Consider the following 19,671-nt stretch of genomic DNA (forward strand, 5'->3'; position numbering starts at 1 on the left):
AATATGATATATCTTAGGATATATTTTATGATATATCTTAAATGGTTGAAGTTTTAAAAAAATTAATATAATATTTCACATTAACATTAAAATTTCAACAAATAAGAAAAAGCATGGAAAATTAAAGTCATTCAGAAATTTCTTTAAAATGTTGGCCAAAGTAGAAATAGAAAGGACCTTTCTTAATCTAGTAAAGGATATCTATCAGAAACCTATAAAAGACAGATTTAATGACTAAGCTGTAGGAGAATGCCGCTCACTACTTATATTGAGCACTGTGATAGACATACTAGCCAAAAGACAGGAAAAGAAGAAATAAAATTGTTCTATTTGTAATCAGCATAATTGTCTATATAGCAAATCTGAGAAAATGTATAGTGTTATAACTATTAGGTAGGTTCAATATAGTTGCTAGGTAAAACAAACACACACACACACATATATATATATATCTTTCCTTAAAAAAATAAGTCTGAGAAATATCAGGGTAAGTTAAAATAAACATCATATTTTCTGTCATTCACTCCTAACTTCTTTTTCATTCCTCCACTAGATGTCCTCTTCCTCCTCTTTCTAGAATTACCCTTCATAAAACTGAGCTCTTGCTAGAATCTACAACACTATTTTCATAATAGTTTGGAGGTTTTGTGTTTTTATTTTTACCTGGAATAGGGCACAGGATGGAAGGGATTGGAGATCCTGCCTCCTGAGAAAAATCACAGTACCTACTCACTTTTTTTCTTCAGGAATCACCAGAACTAGTAGATTATAACCTTTAGAATTGTTTGGTTTATTAATGATTGATGATGGTAAAACTTTTTGGCAATTTGAATTAAATTATTTAATTGTTTTGTGAAAACTGTAACAGTGGATTTTAGGTGATATAAATAATTTACTTTCTTTCTTTTTTAAATTAATTTATTTATTTTTTAATAATTTACTTTCAGCTTGTAGGATGTGAAAGTAAGTCTACCACTAAGAAGTAGTCATGAGAAAACAAATGCTTGGCACCAGTATTCTGAATGTTTATACTTTATCTGGTTGTAGATAACTATGCTCTTTATTATTCAGGCTAAATTTCATTTTCCAGATGCCAATTCCCCCATTATGTTTGTTCGTAATACTCATGAGAGGTGTCATAACATGCTAGAATCCCATTACTCATCAGAAAAAAATTCATTTTCTTTCTTACTTGAGAATATTAGGTTTACTCTAGTAAAATTAATAGCTACGTAATTTTGCTTTGAGACTTTGAAAAAATATGTAATTGTGCAGTGATAAAGTGCTCATAATTTAAGTGCCCACTACCTGCAGTGTTTATGGAGGTAGGTTAATTTTTCTTTACCATAGAGAAAGATTATTTATGTTTTACCTTTTTTATTTTCTAAGGAACTGGCATTTGATCCATATGAATCATATGCTCGAGATATTCTGCGACCTGGTTTTCACGATCGTTTCCTTAGTCAGTTATCAAAGCCTGGAGCAGCACTCTATTTGCAGGTATAGTAATTTTTAGATTAAGATATAAGGTGCCTGGAAAGTAAACTTAAAAATTAAATCACTTTGTTTTCTAGTCAATAGGCGAAGGTTTCAAAGAAGCTGTTCAATATGTTTTACCCAGGCTACTTCTAGCCCCTGTTTACCACTGTCTACATTACTTCGAACTTCTGAAGGTAAGAAAACTCTTTCTTCTACTTATAAAATATTCAGGTGTGATACAGTTTTTTACCAGTTTATTTGTGAACCATTATGTGAGTGCTCAAGAATATGTCTGTATTTGTTTTCTGTTTCTAGTTAAGCAAATATATATGAATCTACAAAGCATATTTTCTCCAGTTTTAATTGTGAGTTTTAAAGCAGCCATCAGATATTCTTATCTTGTGCACTTCTTGCTTTCACAGCCAGTTGTTTGGAAGCAGTCTTGGATTTGTGCATCCTAGTCTCCACCTTGGGACCTCAGCAGATTCAGGGACTCTTAGATAAGGGACCACATGTTGGATAATGCCAAAGTAATGGAGAAGGTTAATCACCTAATTTTTGTAGCTTAAGTTTGCAACTATGCCTATAAAAACTACTTATTATTAGTTTAGATACAGTAAACTATAGTAATCCTGGTGAAATATTTCCCATTTGATAATAGTTCAAAATACTCAATTTTAAAAGTACTGACAGAAGAAAGGATTTTGCTTTTTCCCCCCTTTTCCTATTATGCACTGAAATTAACTAGGGAAAAGGGGAACATTAGTCTGTATAAGTTATAATTCAATAGTGTAACTTAGTGATTTACTTTTAAATATCTTATGTAACTAATGATGTCTGCTTTGGATTGGGCTTCCCTGGTGGCTCAGAGGTTAAAGCGTCTGCCTGCAATGCAGGAGACCTGGGTTCGATCCCTGGATTGGGAAGATTCCCCTGGAGAAGGAAATGGCAACCCACTCCAGTATTCTTCCCTGGAGAATCCCATGGATGGAGGAACCTGGTGGGCTACAGTCCACAGGGTCGCAAAGAGTCGGACACAACTGAGCGACTTATAATTCAATAGTGTACCTTAGTGATTTACTTTTAAATATCTTATGTAACTAATGATGTCTGCTTTGGATTATGGATAATATATCCTAAAAAACATCAAGTTTTCTCAAAAATTTTAAATAACAAATGAGACAATAAAGATATTTTATTTATCTATAATGAACTGCCCCATAAAGATAAAATATATGTATTAATACTATTATTATTTCTTTAGCTTTAAAAAAAGTTTCATTAAAGAAAAATTGTATTTAATATCATGCTGTCATGGAGTATGTATTATTAAAAATCAGATGTATAGTTTGCAGGAGTACATGAAGAACTGGGCTCTCTGTAATGAATCAGTGAATGAATAGAAAGCCTCTAAATGTAGTAAACTGAAGGAACTCTCATCCTTCCCAGGTCTTTCTACATTGTAGGAACTTGGAGTTGAGTTAGATTTCTTAAGCAGGACTGTTTGAATCAGGAAAGGACTGAGGAAGTTGATGAACTTAATCACCAGGCAGAGTTACGGAGCTCTTAGCTCTCTGTTCTAGGCTGCAAACAGAATACAGTTTATGGTCTTCAGTAGTAGAGGATGATTATTTTAAGAGAATAATCAGGAAGAAGCATTTGGTGTATAAAATCATTCTTTGTAAAGAATGACAAACCATAGTCTCAGAATGGGTCATTTGCACACAAGTTTATTATATAGACCTTTTCTTCATAATGGTATCTCCAATAATGGGATTTTTTACCTGAGACTAATGAAGTTCTGAAGGATTAAAGACTGTATGAACCTTGAAGCAGTCATTAATTAATAAGTAAGAACAAGAAACTTTGATGAAGTTTCAGAAGGCTGTTAAAATCTATCTTAATAGTATAAGAGAAATTATTTACTCCCCCAAATATAGGCAATTAAATTAAAAACATTTTAAGTTATGGTATTGAAATTTTTATTTTATAATTGCATCTATCAGCAATTTAAAAGATTTCTACTGGTAAACACCTGCATTCCTTGTTTATATTACTGCCTAAATTTCATTGCAAAATTAACAGTATATTGGGGCAGGAAATTTTGCCCAATTAATTCCACAGATTGTCATCACTCCTTTTCTTCTGCCTTCTCAGCTCTAATGTACTATTTGTGTTTACTGTCTTTCATTTCTATTTGTTGGTATGTTGCTTAAATTATTTTATTGAGCAGTGTTTTCAAAGTGTATTCTATGGACTGCTAGTCCCATAAGAAACTCTAAAAGTCTGGGGGAGGGAATGCCTTGGTGGTCCAATGGTTAGGACTTTACGCTCTCACTGCTGAGGGCCTGGGTTCAGTCCCTGGTCAGTGAACTAAGATTCCATGGGTACAGTGGTCAAGGATACTTGGGAAAAACTGTATCCTTAATTACACTCCTAGAAATGTTCAGTATATATTAGAATATAAAAGGCTTTGTAAACTTGTGCTATAAAGCAATCTATATAAAACAATCTAAAGCAGTTAATTGCCAAATTAATTAGGCCATTTGTTGTTGTTTAGTCACTAAGACGTGTCCAACTCTTTGTGACTCCATGGACTCCTCTGTCCATGGGATTTCCCAGGCAAGAATACTGGAGTGGATTGCCATTTCCTTCTTTGGGGGATTTTCCTGACCCAGCAGTTGAACCTGCATCTCCTGCATTGGCAGTCAAATTCTTTACTACTGAGCCACCAGGGAAACCCAAATAGGCCATGAAACCCTTAAAAACTGTAGTGTATTTCTGGCAGTTACTTTGGGAAACTATCATAGAATTCTTCCATCAGAATAACTGAAAGACCTTCTAATACTTAATGGTCTTAAGATTTTTTTCCAACAATATGATTCTCACTAACTCTAAATTTTTTTAATCTGGTTATTGCCATAACTCCAAGTTCCAACGTGGACTTGGTGATTTTGGACTCAACAATGATTAAATAAAATCAGCAGGGAACAGCAAAATCTTAAGACATCAATGACAATTGGAATAATTTATCTATGGCATGGAGTGACCTTTGAAGGCTCATTGGACTAGATAGGAGTCTGATGTTTCTTTTCTGATTCTAGACTGGTAGCCAACTTGTTGAGTAACCTGCAACAAGTCACCTCATCTTTTGAGCCTTGGTTTTCTTATCTGTGAAATGCTTATCTTACTGGGTCGAGTGTATGTTAAAGTACTTAACATACAATAAAAATATAAATACCGAGTATTGTCATTACTGGAGACTTTTCTTCTTGTCTCGTAGGTTAGCTTCAACTTAAACTAACATTTTACTCCCTTCGTCTTTCACCACTTACCTCCCTTTCCTGCCTGCCGGAATTTGTATTCCATTTCTTTGTTGATCAGCTCAGATCCCTTCAGCAGAAGCTTCAGTGCCATCTTTGATTCTTCTCTCTCCCTTATTTGCAGAGCATCATGGTTTGATTCCAGAAATGAGTCTGAAATCCAGTCTGTTTCCCTGTTGCACTGGCATGGCCTTAGTCCAGACCCTCCGCATGTCTTTCCTGGGTTACTGTAGCAGTTTCCTATAAGGTCTTGTATCTCATGGAACTCTCAGTTTGAAAAGTGTATTTAGTGTCCTTGTGAACTGGGACACAAAGTCTAAATTCTTTAGCTTTTCTTCAGCCTCATCTCTCAATACTTGGTGTTACTTACCTTATGCTTTAGCCATAAAAAAATTTCCAAGCAGCCCTGGAAATGTCAAATCTGTTCAGAATTCCTTATCTTTTTTCTATTTCCCTGAAATTTCTCTTCTACCTCTGCCATCCCCTTTCATCTGAGAAATTCCTGCTTATCAAAGAGTTTGTTCAAATCTTGATTCCCTGTCAAGTTTCCCTTCGTTCTCTAGGCTGATCCTTTGACTAAGCTGATTAATTTTCTTCATATCTCTATAGAACATGTCTCATTTTTATTGTCTACCTTGTCATTAGAATGGAGCTAAACCCTATGTATCTTTGAATTCTCTTGCCTAGTAGTGTTTGGCATTTAGACGTTTAATAAATGCTTGTTACAAGATGAATAGCAAAAATAATGTAAGTTTTCCTTCTAATTTATGTTTGTAGGAATAGTTTACCTGTAAATTGTATATAATTACATTTACTTTGGAAATTTTTTTTTTTAATTTTTGTTTTTACTTTATTTTACTTTACAATACTGTATTGGTTTTTCCATACATTGACATGAATCCACCACGGGTTTACATGCGTTCCCAAACATGAACCCCCCTCCCACCTCCCACCCCATAACATCTCTCTGGGTCATCCCCATGCACCAGCCCCAAGCATGCTGTATCCTGCATTGGAGATAAACTGGTGATTCGATTCTTACATCATAGTATACATGTTTCAATGCCATTCTCCCAAATCATCCCACCCTCTCCCTCTCCCTCTGAGTCCAAAAGTCCGCTATGCACACCTGTGTCTTTTTGGCTGTCTTGCATACAGGGGCATCATTGCCATCTTTCTAAATTCCATATATATGTGTTAGTATACTGTATTGGTGTTTTTCTTTCTGGCTTACTTCACTCTATAATCAGCTCCAGTTTCATCTATCTCATCAGAACTGATTCAAATGTATTCTTTTTAACGGCTGAGTAATACTCCATTGTGTATATGTACCACAGCTTTCTTATCCATTCATCTGCTGATGGACGTCTAGGTTGTTTCCATGTCCTGGCTATTATAAACAGTGCTGCGATGAACATTGGGGTACATGTGTCTCTTTCAGTTCTGGTTTCCTCGGTGTGTATGCCCAGCAGTAGGATTGCTTTGGAAATTTAAAATGCCTTAAACTTTACAAATTCAGAAAATAAAAGTTTAGTTATTGATAGTATGACTTTAATGCCACTGAAACTGGAAAAAAGAAGTAACTCCCTTACCCACCCCCCCACCACTCAAGTTAGCAGTCAAGTCTTTGAAACCTTTAATTAACTTTTTCACATTAAAGTTCATTTAACATCAACAACAACAACAACTTCCTTTGTGTCCTTTTGAAAACCTTATTGCTCCAGTAATGTGATTTTTCTATGTGAAGATTAATTTGCTTTATTAAACAAATTTAGAGTTGTTTCTTGAGGCTAAGTATTTTGAAGGTTACCAAATCAGCACATTGTTCAGTTCAGCAAAAATAGTAACCTTTTCTTTGTTCTTTAAATATATTATTTTATCCTTTTAAGGTAAACTCAGACAAATGTTAGAAAAAATTATCCAGGATGATTTTGAGCAAATCAGTTCCCTAGAGCTGGATACGTATAACCTAGGAGATATAACTTGTCTCCCTTAATTCCAAAAGCAGGTTCACATCTATATTGTGACTTGTGCATTAGTGTATTAGTTTCCTAGGGCTGCTAGAGCAAAGCACCACAGACTGAGTGGCTTAAAAACAAGAGAAACTTATTCTTTCACGGTTCTGGGTGTCGGCAGGGCCATACTGTCTCTGACGGCTCTGGGGAAGAACCCTTCCTGCCTTTGCTCTAGCCTCTGGCATACCCCAGTAGCCTTCAGCACGCTTTGGCTTACAGATGCCCTCACTTCCATCTTTGCCGCGGTCTTTTTCACATCTTCACGTTCTTGTCTGTTTCCTCTCCATTCAAATTTCTCCTTCCTTTCTCATACAATACCAAGTTAGTGGATATAGGGCCTACCGTAATCCAGTGTGACCTCATCTCAGCTTGATTATATGTGCAAAGACCCAATTTTCAAATAACATCATGTTCACAGGTACCAGGGGTTAGGACTTTGGAGGGAACACAGTTCAACCCATTACATTTAGGTTTTGGTATACTATATTATAAAAAATTATATCCATTTTTGTTTTTCTGATTCTTCAGTATATACTGACTTGCTTAAACCCTTAAAAATATATTTTTTGCATAGGCCAATTAATCATTGCTTCCTGATCTTAGACTTTAAAATTTAATTTCAGTCCAACAGCAATTTAGTGAAAAGCCAACAATTGCAGTATTTTTCAAATAGTAAAAATTCACAGGGATACAGAATTACTAACAATCATCTGAGTAAGACTAATGTACATAACTGAGGTTGGGGTTATCATGTATGGTTTCCCTTAAATGAAAAAATAATATAAAATTTAACATTTAAAACCTCTATTCTTTTCTTAGGTTTCACTGATAATAAAAAGTGCAAGACTAGCAAAATAATTGAGAGAAAACATTTCCAGGTTTAATTTTAACACATCATAACAACCTTCTGCTTTTAGATAAGATTAAAAACCAATAGAATAGTAAATTTTGCAATAGATGTTAATTCGTTAATAACAGTGCAGTGCTTGTCTTGGTCACAAGCTTTACTTTAGAAAATAAGAGACACTAAAGATTGTAATCTGAATGCTCACATGATTAGATGCTTCCTGTGTTACATATTAACATTTAATTTCCTAATATTCCTCGATTTTTGTGTACTGACTTGAATAGTTCTTAAATTTTCCCTTTAACATCAGAAATATTACCAAAATTATAGTCCCAAATGCTTAAGTACAGAATTGTGGGACAGGATTACAGGTAAGAACTTAGATCTGAATGGTGCAGTGAATAGAAAACTTAGGAACTGAGGGATGTTAAAAGTAGGGGATACTTTTCCTCCCAGAGTAGTTTTTTTTTTTTTTTCCTTTTTCAGGATAATATACAACAAATGGAAAAGGCAAATATAAATTGTGCTACATCATTCACTTTAAACACCCCTTAGTGGCCTTCACATAGTGCTCCAGAAACTCTTTTGTAAAGAAATATGCTCTGCAGACCCCCTGCTACAGACACCATGTATGCATTTGTTAATGGCTTTGGTTTGTTGCTTTTTCATATGGGGAGCGGGAAAGTATCAAACATCTTCTACTCTAGGTGATTTCTTACGTCATTTTTTCAGTATTCTCCATCTGGTTGCTGTATGCTTCAGACCATTTTTTAAATACTGCTCATAAGCCAATGTTTAATACCAGCAATAAGAGGAGATTGAGAAAATATAGCTTTTCTATAAGTATCACAAAAATAAGCCCAGAAAAGGTCTGTCTAGCTTCCATTCCTTTGAACTAGCTTTCTAAATTTAGAAATTCTCTTCCAGAAACCATGGACTCAAAGCATTGAGCTAAATGGTATATCTGACCACAGATGTTGATGACTAAAGTTAAACATAAAATAGTGTAATTCAGGAACCATTATAAACAAACAGCTGATTAATGTTTTACTCTAGTTTTAAAACTTTAAATCAACTAAACTGCTATGAGGAACAATTATAGTTTTGGTGATTTTCTCTTTGATAAGAACAGAGTGATGGTTTTGAAAGGTATTTTGTTTCATAAATGAGATTATCCTAACACTTTTTAGGGTTAATTTCCTGTTTAAAGTTTCAAAATCCTTTCGTGTTTAAGAATTTTTACCTTGCTTTTACAGTACTCCTTTCTCTGACATTTTTCTCATTTCTCTTCTTTCTGGAATGCCAGTTACCATGTATGTAGAACTACTTTATGTTGTCCTGTACGTCTCTGAGACTATTCATATTTCTTAAAACATTTTTTTGTTGTTCTTCAAAGTGGTAATTTCTATTGCTCTGTCAGTAGAATTATTAGTTATTATACTTACTCTAGAATTTCCATTTGGATTTTCCAGAGACTCCCTATCTGAGCACTCAAGACCATGTTTTCCTTTAATTCTTTGAATATGGTCACATAAACTACTTTGAAGTCTGTCCTAAACCCGACACCTGGGCCATATGGAGCCAGTTTCCACTAACTCGGTTTTTCCCTCAAATATGGGTCACATTTTCCCAGTATTTTTGCTGGCTAACATCTCTGGATTCTGTTGTGTTGAGGACTGTTGGGGTTCCGTTTGTGCATCTGTCTTTTGCATTGTTTTGGGTTGTTGGGTTTTTACTCTAGTGGGCAGTTAACTTTTCTGATTTGCGTGTGTGAGTGCTGTCGTGTCCGACTCTTTACAGCCCCATGGACAGTAGCCCACTAGACTCCATTGTCCATGGAATTTTCCTGTCAAGAATACTGGAGTGGGTTGCCATTTCCTACTCCATGGATATTCCTGACCCAGGGATTGAACCCGCGTCTCCTTCATTGATAGGTGGGTTCTTTACCCCTGTGCCACCTAGGACTCAACTCAAATTTGTCTCTTCTGTGTTGTGTAGCAGCTGATATCTCTGTTCACGTTTTAGGATTTCCATATGCTACTCTTTCAGCCTAATTCTCTCCCGTCTGCCCTACATGTGAATGACTTGACAGACTAAATGTTTGGGCAGAGGTAATGTTGAGATTTGGGGTACAGTCTCTGGTTCCCTTACGCCTAGAGATTCCCCCTTAATTTCCATGCACTCTACCAGACTCAGGCTCTGTTTCCTAACACCTTAAATGAGTAAGACTTCAGCTTTCTGCTGTCTGAGCTATGTACATTTGAGGAGTAAACTCAGTTTAAGAAAAGCAGAACTTTATCCCTTATAGCACTGTGTTTCAAAAGTAGATTCTCTCTCGTCTCTGCCACATTACTTCACTGGAGGCTTTTCATGCATTCAGAGTTTAGCAGTCAGCCAGATGTTTGAGTAGAATTCTCAGATTTTGTGTCTCAGCCTTCTGTAGTTCATTCACTTCCAGATTTCCCCCTTCATTTCCTCTTACATTCTGCTAACTTTCATCTCTAGCCTGTAACTCTTCCTTTCATTCTTCCTCACTCTCATCATGGGAGGTTGGGGGAAAACCCTAATCCCATAACTGTACACTTTCTAGTTGTAACTGTTCAAGAGCAATAGTACTTCTGGCTTATGCTCTCTTTTAGAATAAAAGAATGTTTTCCAGTGCCTATAAATATTTTTAATTTTTTGTTTAGATTGAATAATTGTTATCTGCAGATGGTTCTCAAGACTACTGCACCACCATTACTGGAAGTTCTTGCATTTTTATAGCTCTGCTTCAGTATTTGTTGTGGCTTTGTTATCTGTGACAATAGGAGGGGATACAGTGAAGGGATGCAACTCAGATTCCACAGGTAGGCAAGAGAGCCGCCAACATTAGAAAACGTATTCTACTAAATTTAAAGATAAAAATAGCTAAATCCTGTTTAAAATACAATTTGAATATTGGGCTTGTTTAAAAATCAGTTGCACTGGTTATTTGGGGGGGCTTCCCTGGTAGCTTAGCTGGTAAAGAATCCGCCTGCAATGTAGGAAACCCCAGTTTGATTCCTGGGTCAGAAAGTTCCCCTGGAAAAGGAATAGGCTACGCACTCCAGTATTCTTGGGCTTCCCTGGTGGCTCAGATGGTAAACAATCCACTTGCAATTTGGGAGACCTGGGTTCGATCCCTGAGTGGGGAAGATCCCCTGGAGGAGGGGATGGCAACCCACTCCAGTATTCTGGCCTGGAGAATCCCCATGGACAGAGGAGCCTGGCAGGCTACAGTCCATGGGGTCACAAAGAGTTGGACACGACTGAGCGACTAAGCATAAGCACAGTTCTTAAATCATCCTCTATCTTTTTCCTCACCTAGATAACATGCCTGAGCTTAAAATTTTCCCATACAAAAACATTACACAAATTTTATCTGATTAGCAGGAATTCTAAAAACTTTTTACGGTTACCTAGGATTACTTCCAGAGAAGGCAATGGCGACCCACTCCAGTACTCTTGCCTGGAAAATCCCAAGGACAGAGGAGCCTGGTAGGCTGCAGTCCATGGGGTCGCTAGGACACAACTGAGCAACTTCACTTTCACTTTTCACTTTCATGCATCAGAGAAGGAAATGGCAACCCACTCCAGTATTCTTGCCTGGAGGATCCCAGGGACAGGGAATCCTGGTGGGCTGCTGTCTATGGGGTCTCACAGAGTCGGACACAACTGAAGCGACTTAGCAGCAGCAGCAGGATTACTTCAATCTGAAAGGGTAATAGTGATACTTGGAAACAGCTATCCTTGTTTTTCTTTTTTTGCTGTTGTGTTATGACTTCTTCATCAAATAAACAGTGTATTCAGTTTTATCCCACTTTTTTAGCAGGAAATTCACCAAACTCTCTCCTTTTCTTTAAGCTAAAAATAAAAATAAATTTGGCCTTATTACAAAAAATTGGTTTTAAGTCAGAATGAAAGGAGCTTGAATACCAGCATTTTGGCCTTTCAGTTATATTTCAGTTTTTCTTTTTCTTTTTTTAAGTTGTAAGATCTTTTCTTTCATTAAGTGCTTCACTGTTTTAAAAAGTTTTCAGAATTTCTAATACTATAGTATTTAACTGGTAATTATTTTACTAATAGATAATAATACTTTTATCATTATCTGTCTCTCTCATTCTTTTGTTCAGAAGTACTTTAAAACTTTCTCATAGACAGTTTTAATTCTTATTATATACTTAATGTTTGTATTAATTGTAATTTTCCATTTTTCTGGACAGCAAAGAAAGACAAAAGGGGATGAATAAAACCAATTTAGCAAAATCTTAAGAACTGCTGTAGATATTTTAATGAATCCATTTACTTTTTTTTTTTGGATCCAACGCATACCGATGTATAGTCACTTTCATTTTAAAATTTTTTAATTAAAAAAATTATTTTTTTACATTTTACAGGTTCTTTTAATTACATTTTACTTTTTATTTTAAAATTAATTTTATTGGAGTGTAATTGCTTCTCAGTGTTGTGTTAGTTTCTGCTGTACAGCAAAGTGAATCAGCTGTACATATATCCCCTCTTTTTTAGATTCCCTTCTCATTTAGGTTACCACAGAGCATTAAGTAGAGTTGCCGTTTACTTTTTTAAAACCATAAAATCTTGCCATGTCTTTCTTTGATAACTGCGTGTTTCAGACTGGAAACTGAACTTACCATCAATCTGATGGCTAAGACCATTTAAAACCCATTTTAATAGGTATATGGGCTTCCTGGTGGCTCAGATGGTAAAGAATCTGCCTGCAGTGGGGGAGATTGGGATTCGATCCCTCGGTTGGGAAGATTCCCTGGAGAAGGGAATGGCTACACACTCTAGTATTCTTGCCTGGAGAATTCCATGGACAGAGGAGCCTGGCTGGCTACATGCTGTGGGGTCACAAAAAGTCAGACACAACTAAGTGACTAACACTTCCACTTTAATAGATATACAGAAAATTGAAGAGCATATAGTTAGCTTAAAGTATTAAATTATTGCTTTTTAAAGAAACACCTTTATTGAGATACAATTAACAAGCCATACTGTTCTCCATTACAATATGCTTTTTTATTTTTTCAGATTATTTCCTTTCCCAAGCACCTGTAGGGGAGGACAGTTTTTTCCTCAACCCTATTAGAGTCTCTGGCTGGGTCTGAAAAGGAAACTGACAAAAAATTAACAGGAGAAAAGCATACAGATTTATTTAATGTAAGTTTTACATGACACAGGAACCTCACATATTGAGTATTTTAAACTGAAGGAACTTGAGAAAATAGAAATGGGAAGGTCACTGACCTTCTCTTTCCCTTATGCTGTTTTCTCAAACTTCTTCAACTTTTAAAGTATTCAGTATACCAAGGTGCCAGATTGGGGAATAGTATGTCCTGAACCCTGTCACACCCTTCCCCTCCCCCACTCCCATCTCATCATTTACTCATGAAGTTTACATAGAAAAAGCAGTGACCCCTTTGCTGTCAGATAATAGATGTATCAATCCAAAGGTTACTTTTAGTAGCATGAAGAAAATCAGGAATTTATGCTGATTTCAGTAAGATTAAAGAGATTAAATGAAGAGAGGGGTATGAAAGAGGAAATGGGGCAGTGTAGGCTGTTTATTGTCCACCTATCTTTTGAACAGCTGTGCTTATTTATTATGTAAGCAAATCAAATTCACTTTCTTGAAAACTCCTCATCTTTCCCAGCAAAACCACTCTTTCTGTGTTAATTCACTCAGTGAAGTGGTCCCACTATCCATTTGGTTACTCAAAATAGAGACCTGGAAGTCCTCAACTCTTCTCTGTCCTTTTCCACATTACATCCACTTGTGTGTGTGTGTGTTGTTAGTTGCTCAGTCGTATCCAGCTCTTTGCGACCCTATGGACTATAGCCCATCAGGCTCCTCTCTCCATAGGATTTTCCAAGCAAGAATACTGGAGTGGGTTGCCATTGCCGCTTCCAGGGGATATTCAAGGTCCAGGGATTGAACCGGTGTCTCCTGCATTGCAAACAGACTCTACTCGCTGGGCCATCAGAAAAGCCCCCTACTGACCGAATAAGTCCTTTTCATTCTTGAAAAGGATCTTTTGATTTCATCTTCTGTTCATTTCTTCTCAGTACCCTGAGAGCCGTGATCATCTCATCTGGGTTCTCACAAATCTCCATTTAGTCTCATCCCCACCCATCCCCCAATTTGGTGTTGACTGGGTAACCAAACCAAAGCCATCTTTCTAAAATGCAGATTTGATACCATTGTGAAGTGAAGTCGCTCAGTTGTGTCCGACCCTTTGTGACCCCGTGACTGTAGCCTACTAGGCTCCTCCGTCTGTGGGATTTTCGAGGCAAGAATGCTGGAGTGGGTTGCCATTTGCTTCAAATCCTTAACGGCTCCCATTGACCCAGGTTAATGTTCAAGTTCCTAATAAGGATTGCAAGTCCTGGCTTGGTTATTGTTTTGACTTCTCCAGCATCTTGACCCATCACTTCTGTCCACCCCTAACCCCTTCCCACTCACCAAGTTCTACTCTTCAGCCTCATTTCTCTCAATGTTGGCCCTAAATAACTCTTTGAATTAACAAGCTGTTTCCTCTGCCTAATACATTTTTTTGTACCTCTGTTGCCCCATGGGTAAACCATTCTTATCCTTCAAACCTTATAGTCATTTCTTTCTGGCAGACTTCTTTGCTGTATTCTTCTGTCCCTTTATTAGGTTAGGGATTCTTGCTGTATATTTCCAGAGTGCCCTGTGTTTCCCCATTATATCATTTTGTTGTTCATTTGTCTTCTCTTTTAACACTCTAAGCTCTAACAGCAGTGACCAGATTTTGCTTCCTCACTATCATATTTTTATTACTTACGAATGATAGGGGCTTCCCTGGTAGCTCAGCTGATAAAGAATACTCCTGCAATGCAGGAGACCCTGGTTCGATTCCTGGGTAGGGAAGATCACCTGGAGAAGGGAAAGGCTACCCACTCCAGTATTCCTGCCTGGAGAATCCCCAAGAGGAGCCTGGCAGGCTACAGTCCATGGGGTTGAAAAGAGTCAGACACAACTGAGCGACTTTCACTTTCTTCATGAATGATAGACGGTTAATTAAATGTTTGTTAAATTAATTCTGATTGGAACTTTACTGGAAGTCTTCTATAGACTGCCCTTTTGAGTCTGTTTCCAGTCAGCTACTGCTAATATTCTAAATAGTTTCTAAAAATGTACAAAAGACCGTTTAATTATCTTAATAAGACTTGTGACTTTCCTCAACAACTTTGAACATTTTGCTTTTATTTCCTAATAGTGAACTATGTCATGTTATAATTTATATTTTAAGATTTCCTTTTTATATATTCAACCATTGACTAATTTAATAAAGATACTATTTCATTTAAATTATAATTATTGAAGAATTATACTATTTTACTGCTATACTATTTATTTCATGTAATATATACCATATTGAAAATGGTCATCTCCTTACTTGTCTTGGGGGAAAATGAGGGTTAAGTAAAGAAGATCAAATTTTGTTAATATCATTAAAATCATATACTGGTTGAAATTTTATGTATTGTAGAATTATCTGCATATATGAAATTACTTTGACTCAGAAAATAACTTTTGAGGGGAAAGGAAGGAACTTCCTGTTATGAAATTTACCTCGTGATTCCCATCTTTGCTTTTGTTCTCACATTTTGTGATGAAATCTTATATGTATATATAATATTTAAGATAAAGAGAAATCTTTATTTTCCAAATCTTAATTATATTAGTATGTATTTTTAAAAAACTATAAAAGTGCAGTTGGTTTACAATAGTGTGGAAGCTTCGGGTGTACAGCACAGCAATTTAGTTATGCTACAGTGTTTATTCCTTGATGATATGTTTTGTCATCCTTATGCATTGCAATTTGCCATTTGAATACAGTAAGTTTTATTTGATGAATATTTTTTAAACAGGTATTTACAGTCTTTTTAGTTCTCTGGATAGTATATTGAAAAGGGCTGAGAGATGAGACTCCTGGGTTCTGGTCCTGCCTGCCTCGATCATCAAGTAATTGGCAGTTCCTTCATTTTATATTACTTCGTGTTGGAGAAAACTAATTTCTAGAAATAAAAGCATATAGATTCAAGTTTGTTTTTTTAAAAGAGAAGGCATTATTTGATTGTGAATTGGACAATTTGTTTGTGAGCTGGACTCATAAAATTGTGTCAGGTTCAACACTTTATTTTTTTAAGGTATAAATCAATTGTTAATTTTATTCACCTACTGAATACTATTGTGAATTATGTTTTTCCAGTGTATAGCCTCGTAGTTCAGTTCAGTTGTTCAGTCGTGTCCGACTCTTTGCGACCCCATGGACTGCAGCACACCAGGCTTCCCTGTCCATCACCCACTCCCAGAGTTCACTCAAACTCATGTCCATAGAGTCGGTGATGCCATCCAACCATCTCATTCTCTGTCGTCCCCTTCTCCTCCCACCTTCAATCTTTTCCAGCATTAGGGTCTTTTCCAATGAGTCAGTTCTTCGCATCAAGTGGCCAAAGTATTAGAGTTTCAGCTTCAGCATTAGTCCTTCCAATGAATATTCAGGACTGATTTCCTTTAGGATTGACTGGTTTGATCTTGCAGTCCAAGAGACTCTCAAGAGCCATCTCCAGGACCACAGTTCAAAAGCATCAATTCTTCAGTGCTCAGTTTCTCAGGGTTTCCTTTGGGCACGCAATATACCATGTTGACTACTGCTCCTTCTACTTATTTCTAAAGGATTCCTCCCCACCCCAAATCACTGGTGAAAGTGACTCCTTTCTTTTGAAAATGTAAATATAACCATCTCTATAGACCATTATGAGTTACCATTGTGCTTTAGAATATGATTCTCTGAATAAGGTTAAGTATATTTTCATATATGGCAATATATCATCAAGATTTGCAACTTTTAGTGAACAGCATTTGTAAAATTAAATTGTTGCTGAAAAGCATGGATATCACTTTGGTAACAAGAAGATGCTGCTTTGTAAAGTTTCATTTACATACTAATTGCCCTTGCTTTATTTCTGTAGCAACAATAAGCTACCTCTTTGGTGATAGTTAACTTGAATTATTCTTCACCAATGCCCAGTTTAAATCAGCTATGTTAAGTAAAAGAAGCAAAGAATGCTTATAAGAAGTCATTTATTACGTTGAAATTTGTTTTAGATGCTTGACTAATGCTATAAAGGTAAATATTACATTTTAAAATTATTTCATCAGTAAAGTTTCATGTTTTTTCAAAGACTTTGCATTTATGCTTTTAAAATACATTTAAAATATTTTTGATATACCAGTATATTCTGTATGTGAAATACTGTGCTGTGCTTAGTAGCTCAGTCGTGTCTGACTCTTTGCAACCCGATGGACTGTAGCCTGTCAGTCTCCTCTGTCCATGGGATTCTCCAGGCAAGAATACTTGAGTAGACTGCCATGCCCTCCTCCAGAGGATCTTCCCAACCAGGGATCAAACGCAGGTCTCCTGCATTGCAGGCAGATTCTTTACCATCTGAGCCACCAGAAAAGCCCCGTGAAATGCTGTAGTTAATGGTAGATAACATGACTCAGAAATTTAAAACATTTTTTAGAATAGAAAATCAAATGCATATCTGAATGGATCTATTGCTTTGAAAATACTTTTTATGTGTGTTAGAATTGTGTGTCTTATATGACTTCCGGTATTTTTGCCTGAATTAATGATATTAAAAAATCAAAGGATAGAATATAAAGGACTCTAATATTCTGTTGTGTGCTAAGTTGCTTCAGTAGTGTCTGACTGCAGCCCTGTGGACTGTAGCCCGCCAGGCTCCTCTGTCCATGGGCTTCTCCAGGCAAGAATTCTGGAGTGGGTTGCCATTTTCTTCTCCAGGGGATCTTCCCAACCCAGGGTTCGAACCCAGGTCTCCCGCATTGCAGGCAGATTCTTTACCAGCTGAGCCACAAGGGAAGCCCAATAGAGATGGAAGATACTTTGAAAGATTACCCAGAATCCAGCTTTCAGCCTACCCTTAAGTAAAAACCTAGTTACCTTCATGAAAACTTGGCCATTGGCTTTCTTTAATATAGATATAGCTGACCATAGTGAAGAGGAACACTATGAATAAAAAGTATTTGCATTTTTTAATGTATCTATTTTTAAGTCTCTTATCCTTTAAAAACTGTCTCCTCTGCAACCCTTTTTATGTTGGAAATTTTGTGACTAGATTTTTGTTCTATTTAACACAAATGAGACTAAATTTCCAGAGAGGGTGGATTATGCCTCAGTGAATTTTAAATAATGGATATAAGAAATTTGAATAATAAGACCTAATGTTTTATATTTGTTACTTCTGAAATATTTGAGCATTAAGATATTTTAAGTAAATTATTTTTATAAAAATGGTTTGGAGCATTGAATATGTTTACTTTTCATAGGTCATTAGTAGACACACACACATGTGTGTGTGTAACCTTTATCAGTTGAAACAAAAAAGAATGTATTATTAATCTTTAAGAAACGCCTCTCGAACATAAGGCTTTTAAAGTGTGTTGGCAAAAAAGTTTGTTTGGGTTTTTCTGTAACATCTTACAAACCCAAATGAACTTTTTGGCCAACCCAATGCTAAAGGATAATAAAGCTCATTGAAAAGTAAGCCTTTGTAAACTACTTTGAATTTTTTATGGTTTTATTTCTGAAGTCTTTTTCACTTATGATAGAGACTAAGTATTCTCAAATGTTGCATGAAAACTCTGTTAATATATGTTATTTCTTAACTTCTCTTTGATAGCCACAGATTTATAAGGTTACTGAATTATTGTCACTTATACCTCAGTTAATTGCTTGCTTGAATTATCACCACCTTGTCATATTGATTATTAATAATTATTAATGACTCAATCTCTGTTAAGACAGACTTTCTGTCTGGCACATGTAGTATCTTTAGCTAGTATTTGAAAATGTGCTTGAGTTCCACTAACATACATTCCTAGTTTTACTCAAAATCTTCACATGTGAATACTGACAAAGTTCTTCATGATACTAGTGTTAATTCTGTAGTTAAATTATAAAGGAAAGCAGTTTACAATAATGTTGTACATTACTATTTTGCAAAGGACTTTGATTTTTTTCAGAGTGCTTTGACTTTTAATAGCAACCCCAGAAAATAAGCAAAGTAGGCATTTTATAACCTCATTTGACAGGAAAAGTGGGACTCAATGAAATAACTTGCCCCAAGTCCACACAGAAAGTAAGAGTCAAATTTTGATCTGAGGCCTTGTATCTTCAACTGCCTTTATACTATATTGCATCCTTCTCTGCATATTTAAGCATCTTTCTTAAGCATTCCATTGCCGAGAACAGTAATGTGGCAATCAGAAGCCTAAGACCAAATTACACAACTTAAAAAAAAAATCTCACCTATGTGTCTACTGCTGTTCCAAGACCTGTGATAGTTAAAAATATAATTCATATTCCTCATTTCTTTTCAGTAATATTTGTCTGAAAAAATGCACATTGCTGCCTGTCAGAAGGTGTGACATCTTTTAACACTGTTTCTACTTTACTTTTTCTGCTGGCACATGTAGTATCTTTAGCCAGTAATTGAAAGTGTGCTTGAGTTCCACTGATATATATTTTACTAGTTTCACTCAAAATCTAGGAAAACTAGGTTCCATATTCATACAGATAGTGATACATATTAGAAGAAAGGGACTTTTAAAAAGAATAATACATTTTATGACAAAACTAAAAACTTAATTGCAGCAGAGTTGAGTCAGTGTTATCTTTATCAATAAAATGGGTTTTATTTTTATCCAGAACTGTTCTGTTAATTCAGATTTGTCTTTTTTAACTTTGCAGCAGTTAGAAGAAAAGAGTGAGGATCAAGAAGACAAAGAATGTTTGAAACAAGCAATAACAGCTTTGCTTAATGTTCAGAGTGGTATGGAAAAAATATGTTCTAAAAGTCTTGCAAAACGAAGACTGAGGTGAATATTTTCACTTTTTAAAAAATAATCCTC

The 19,671-nt window shown here is 35.9% G+C and overlaps 1 protein-coding gene across 2 annotated transcripts in view; it reads left to right on the forward strand.

Annotated features, from left to right (window-relative positions):
* Window positions 1–19,671, forward strand: part of SOS1 (SOS Ras/Rac guanine nucleotide exchange factor 1) — a 129,568-nt gene that overhangs the window by 66,457 nt on the left and 43,440 nt on the right. For both annotated transcript variants that reach the window (XM_069583495.2, XM_069583496.2), the window contains exons 7-9: window positions 1,390–1,500; window positions 1,575–1,673; window positions 19,511–19,638. In XM_069583495.2, the coding sequence (XP_069439596.1) occupies window positions 1,390–1,500; window positions 1,575–1,673; window positions 19,511–19,638 (338 nt within the window). The remainder of the gene's footprint in view (window positions 1–1,389; window positions 1,501–1,574; window positions 1,674–19,510; window positions 19,639–19,671) is intronic.

The sequence above is a fragment of the Ovis canadensis genome, chromosome 3 (assembly GCF_042477335.2).
Source record: "Ovis canadensis isolate MfBH-ARS-UI-01 breed Bighorn chromosome 3, ARS-UI_OviCan_v2, whole genome shotgun sequence".
Lineage (NCBI taxonomy): Eukaryota > Metazoa > Chordata > Mammalia > Artiodactyla > Bovidae > Ovis > Ovis canadensis.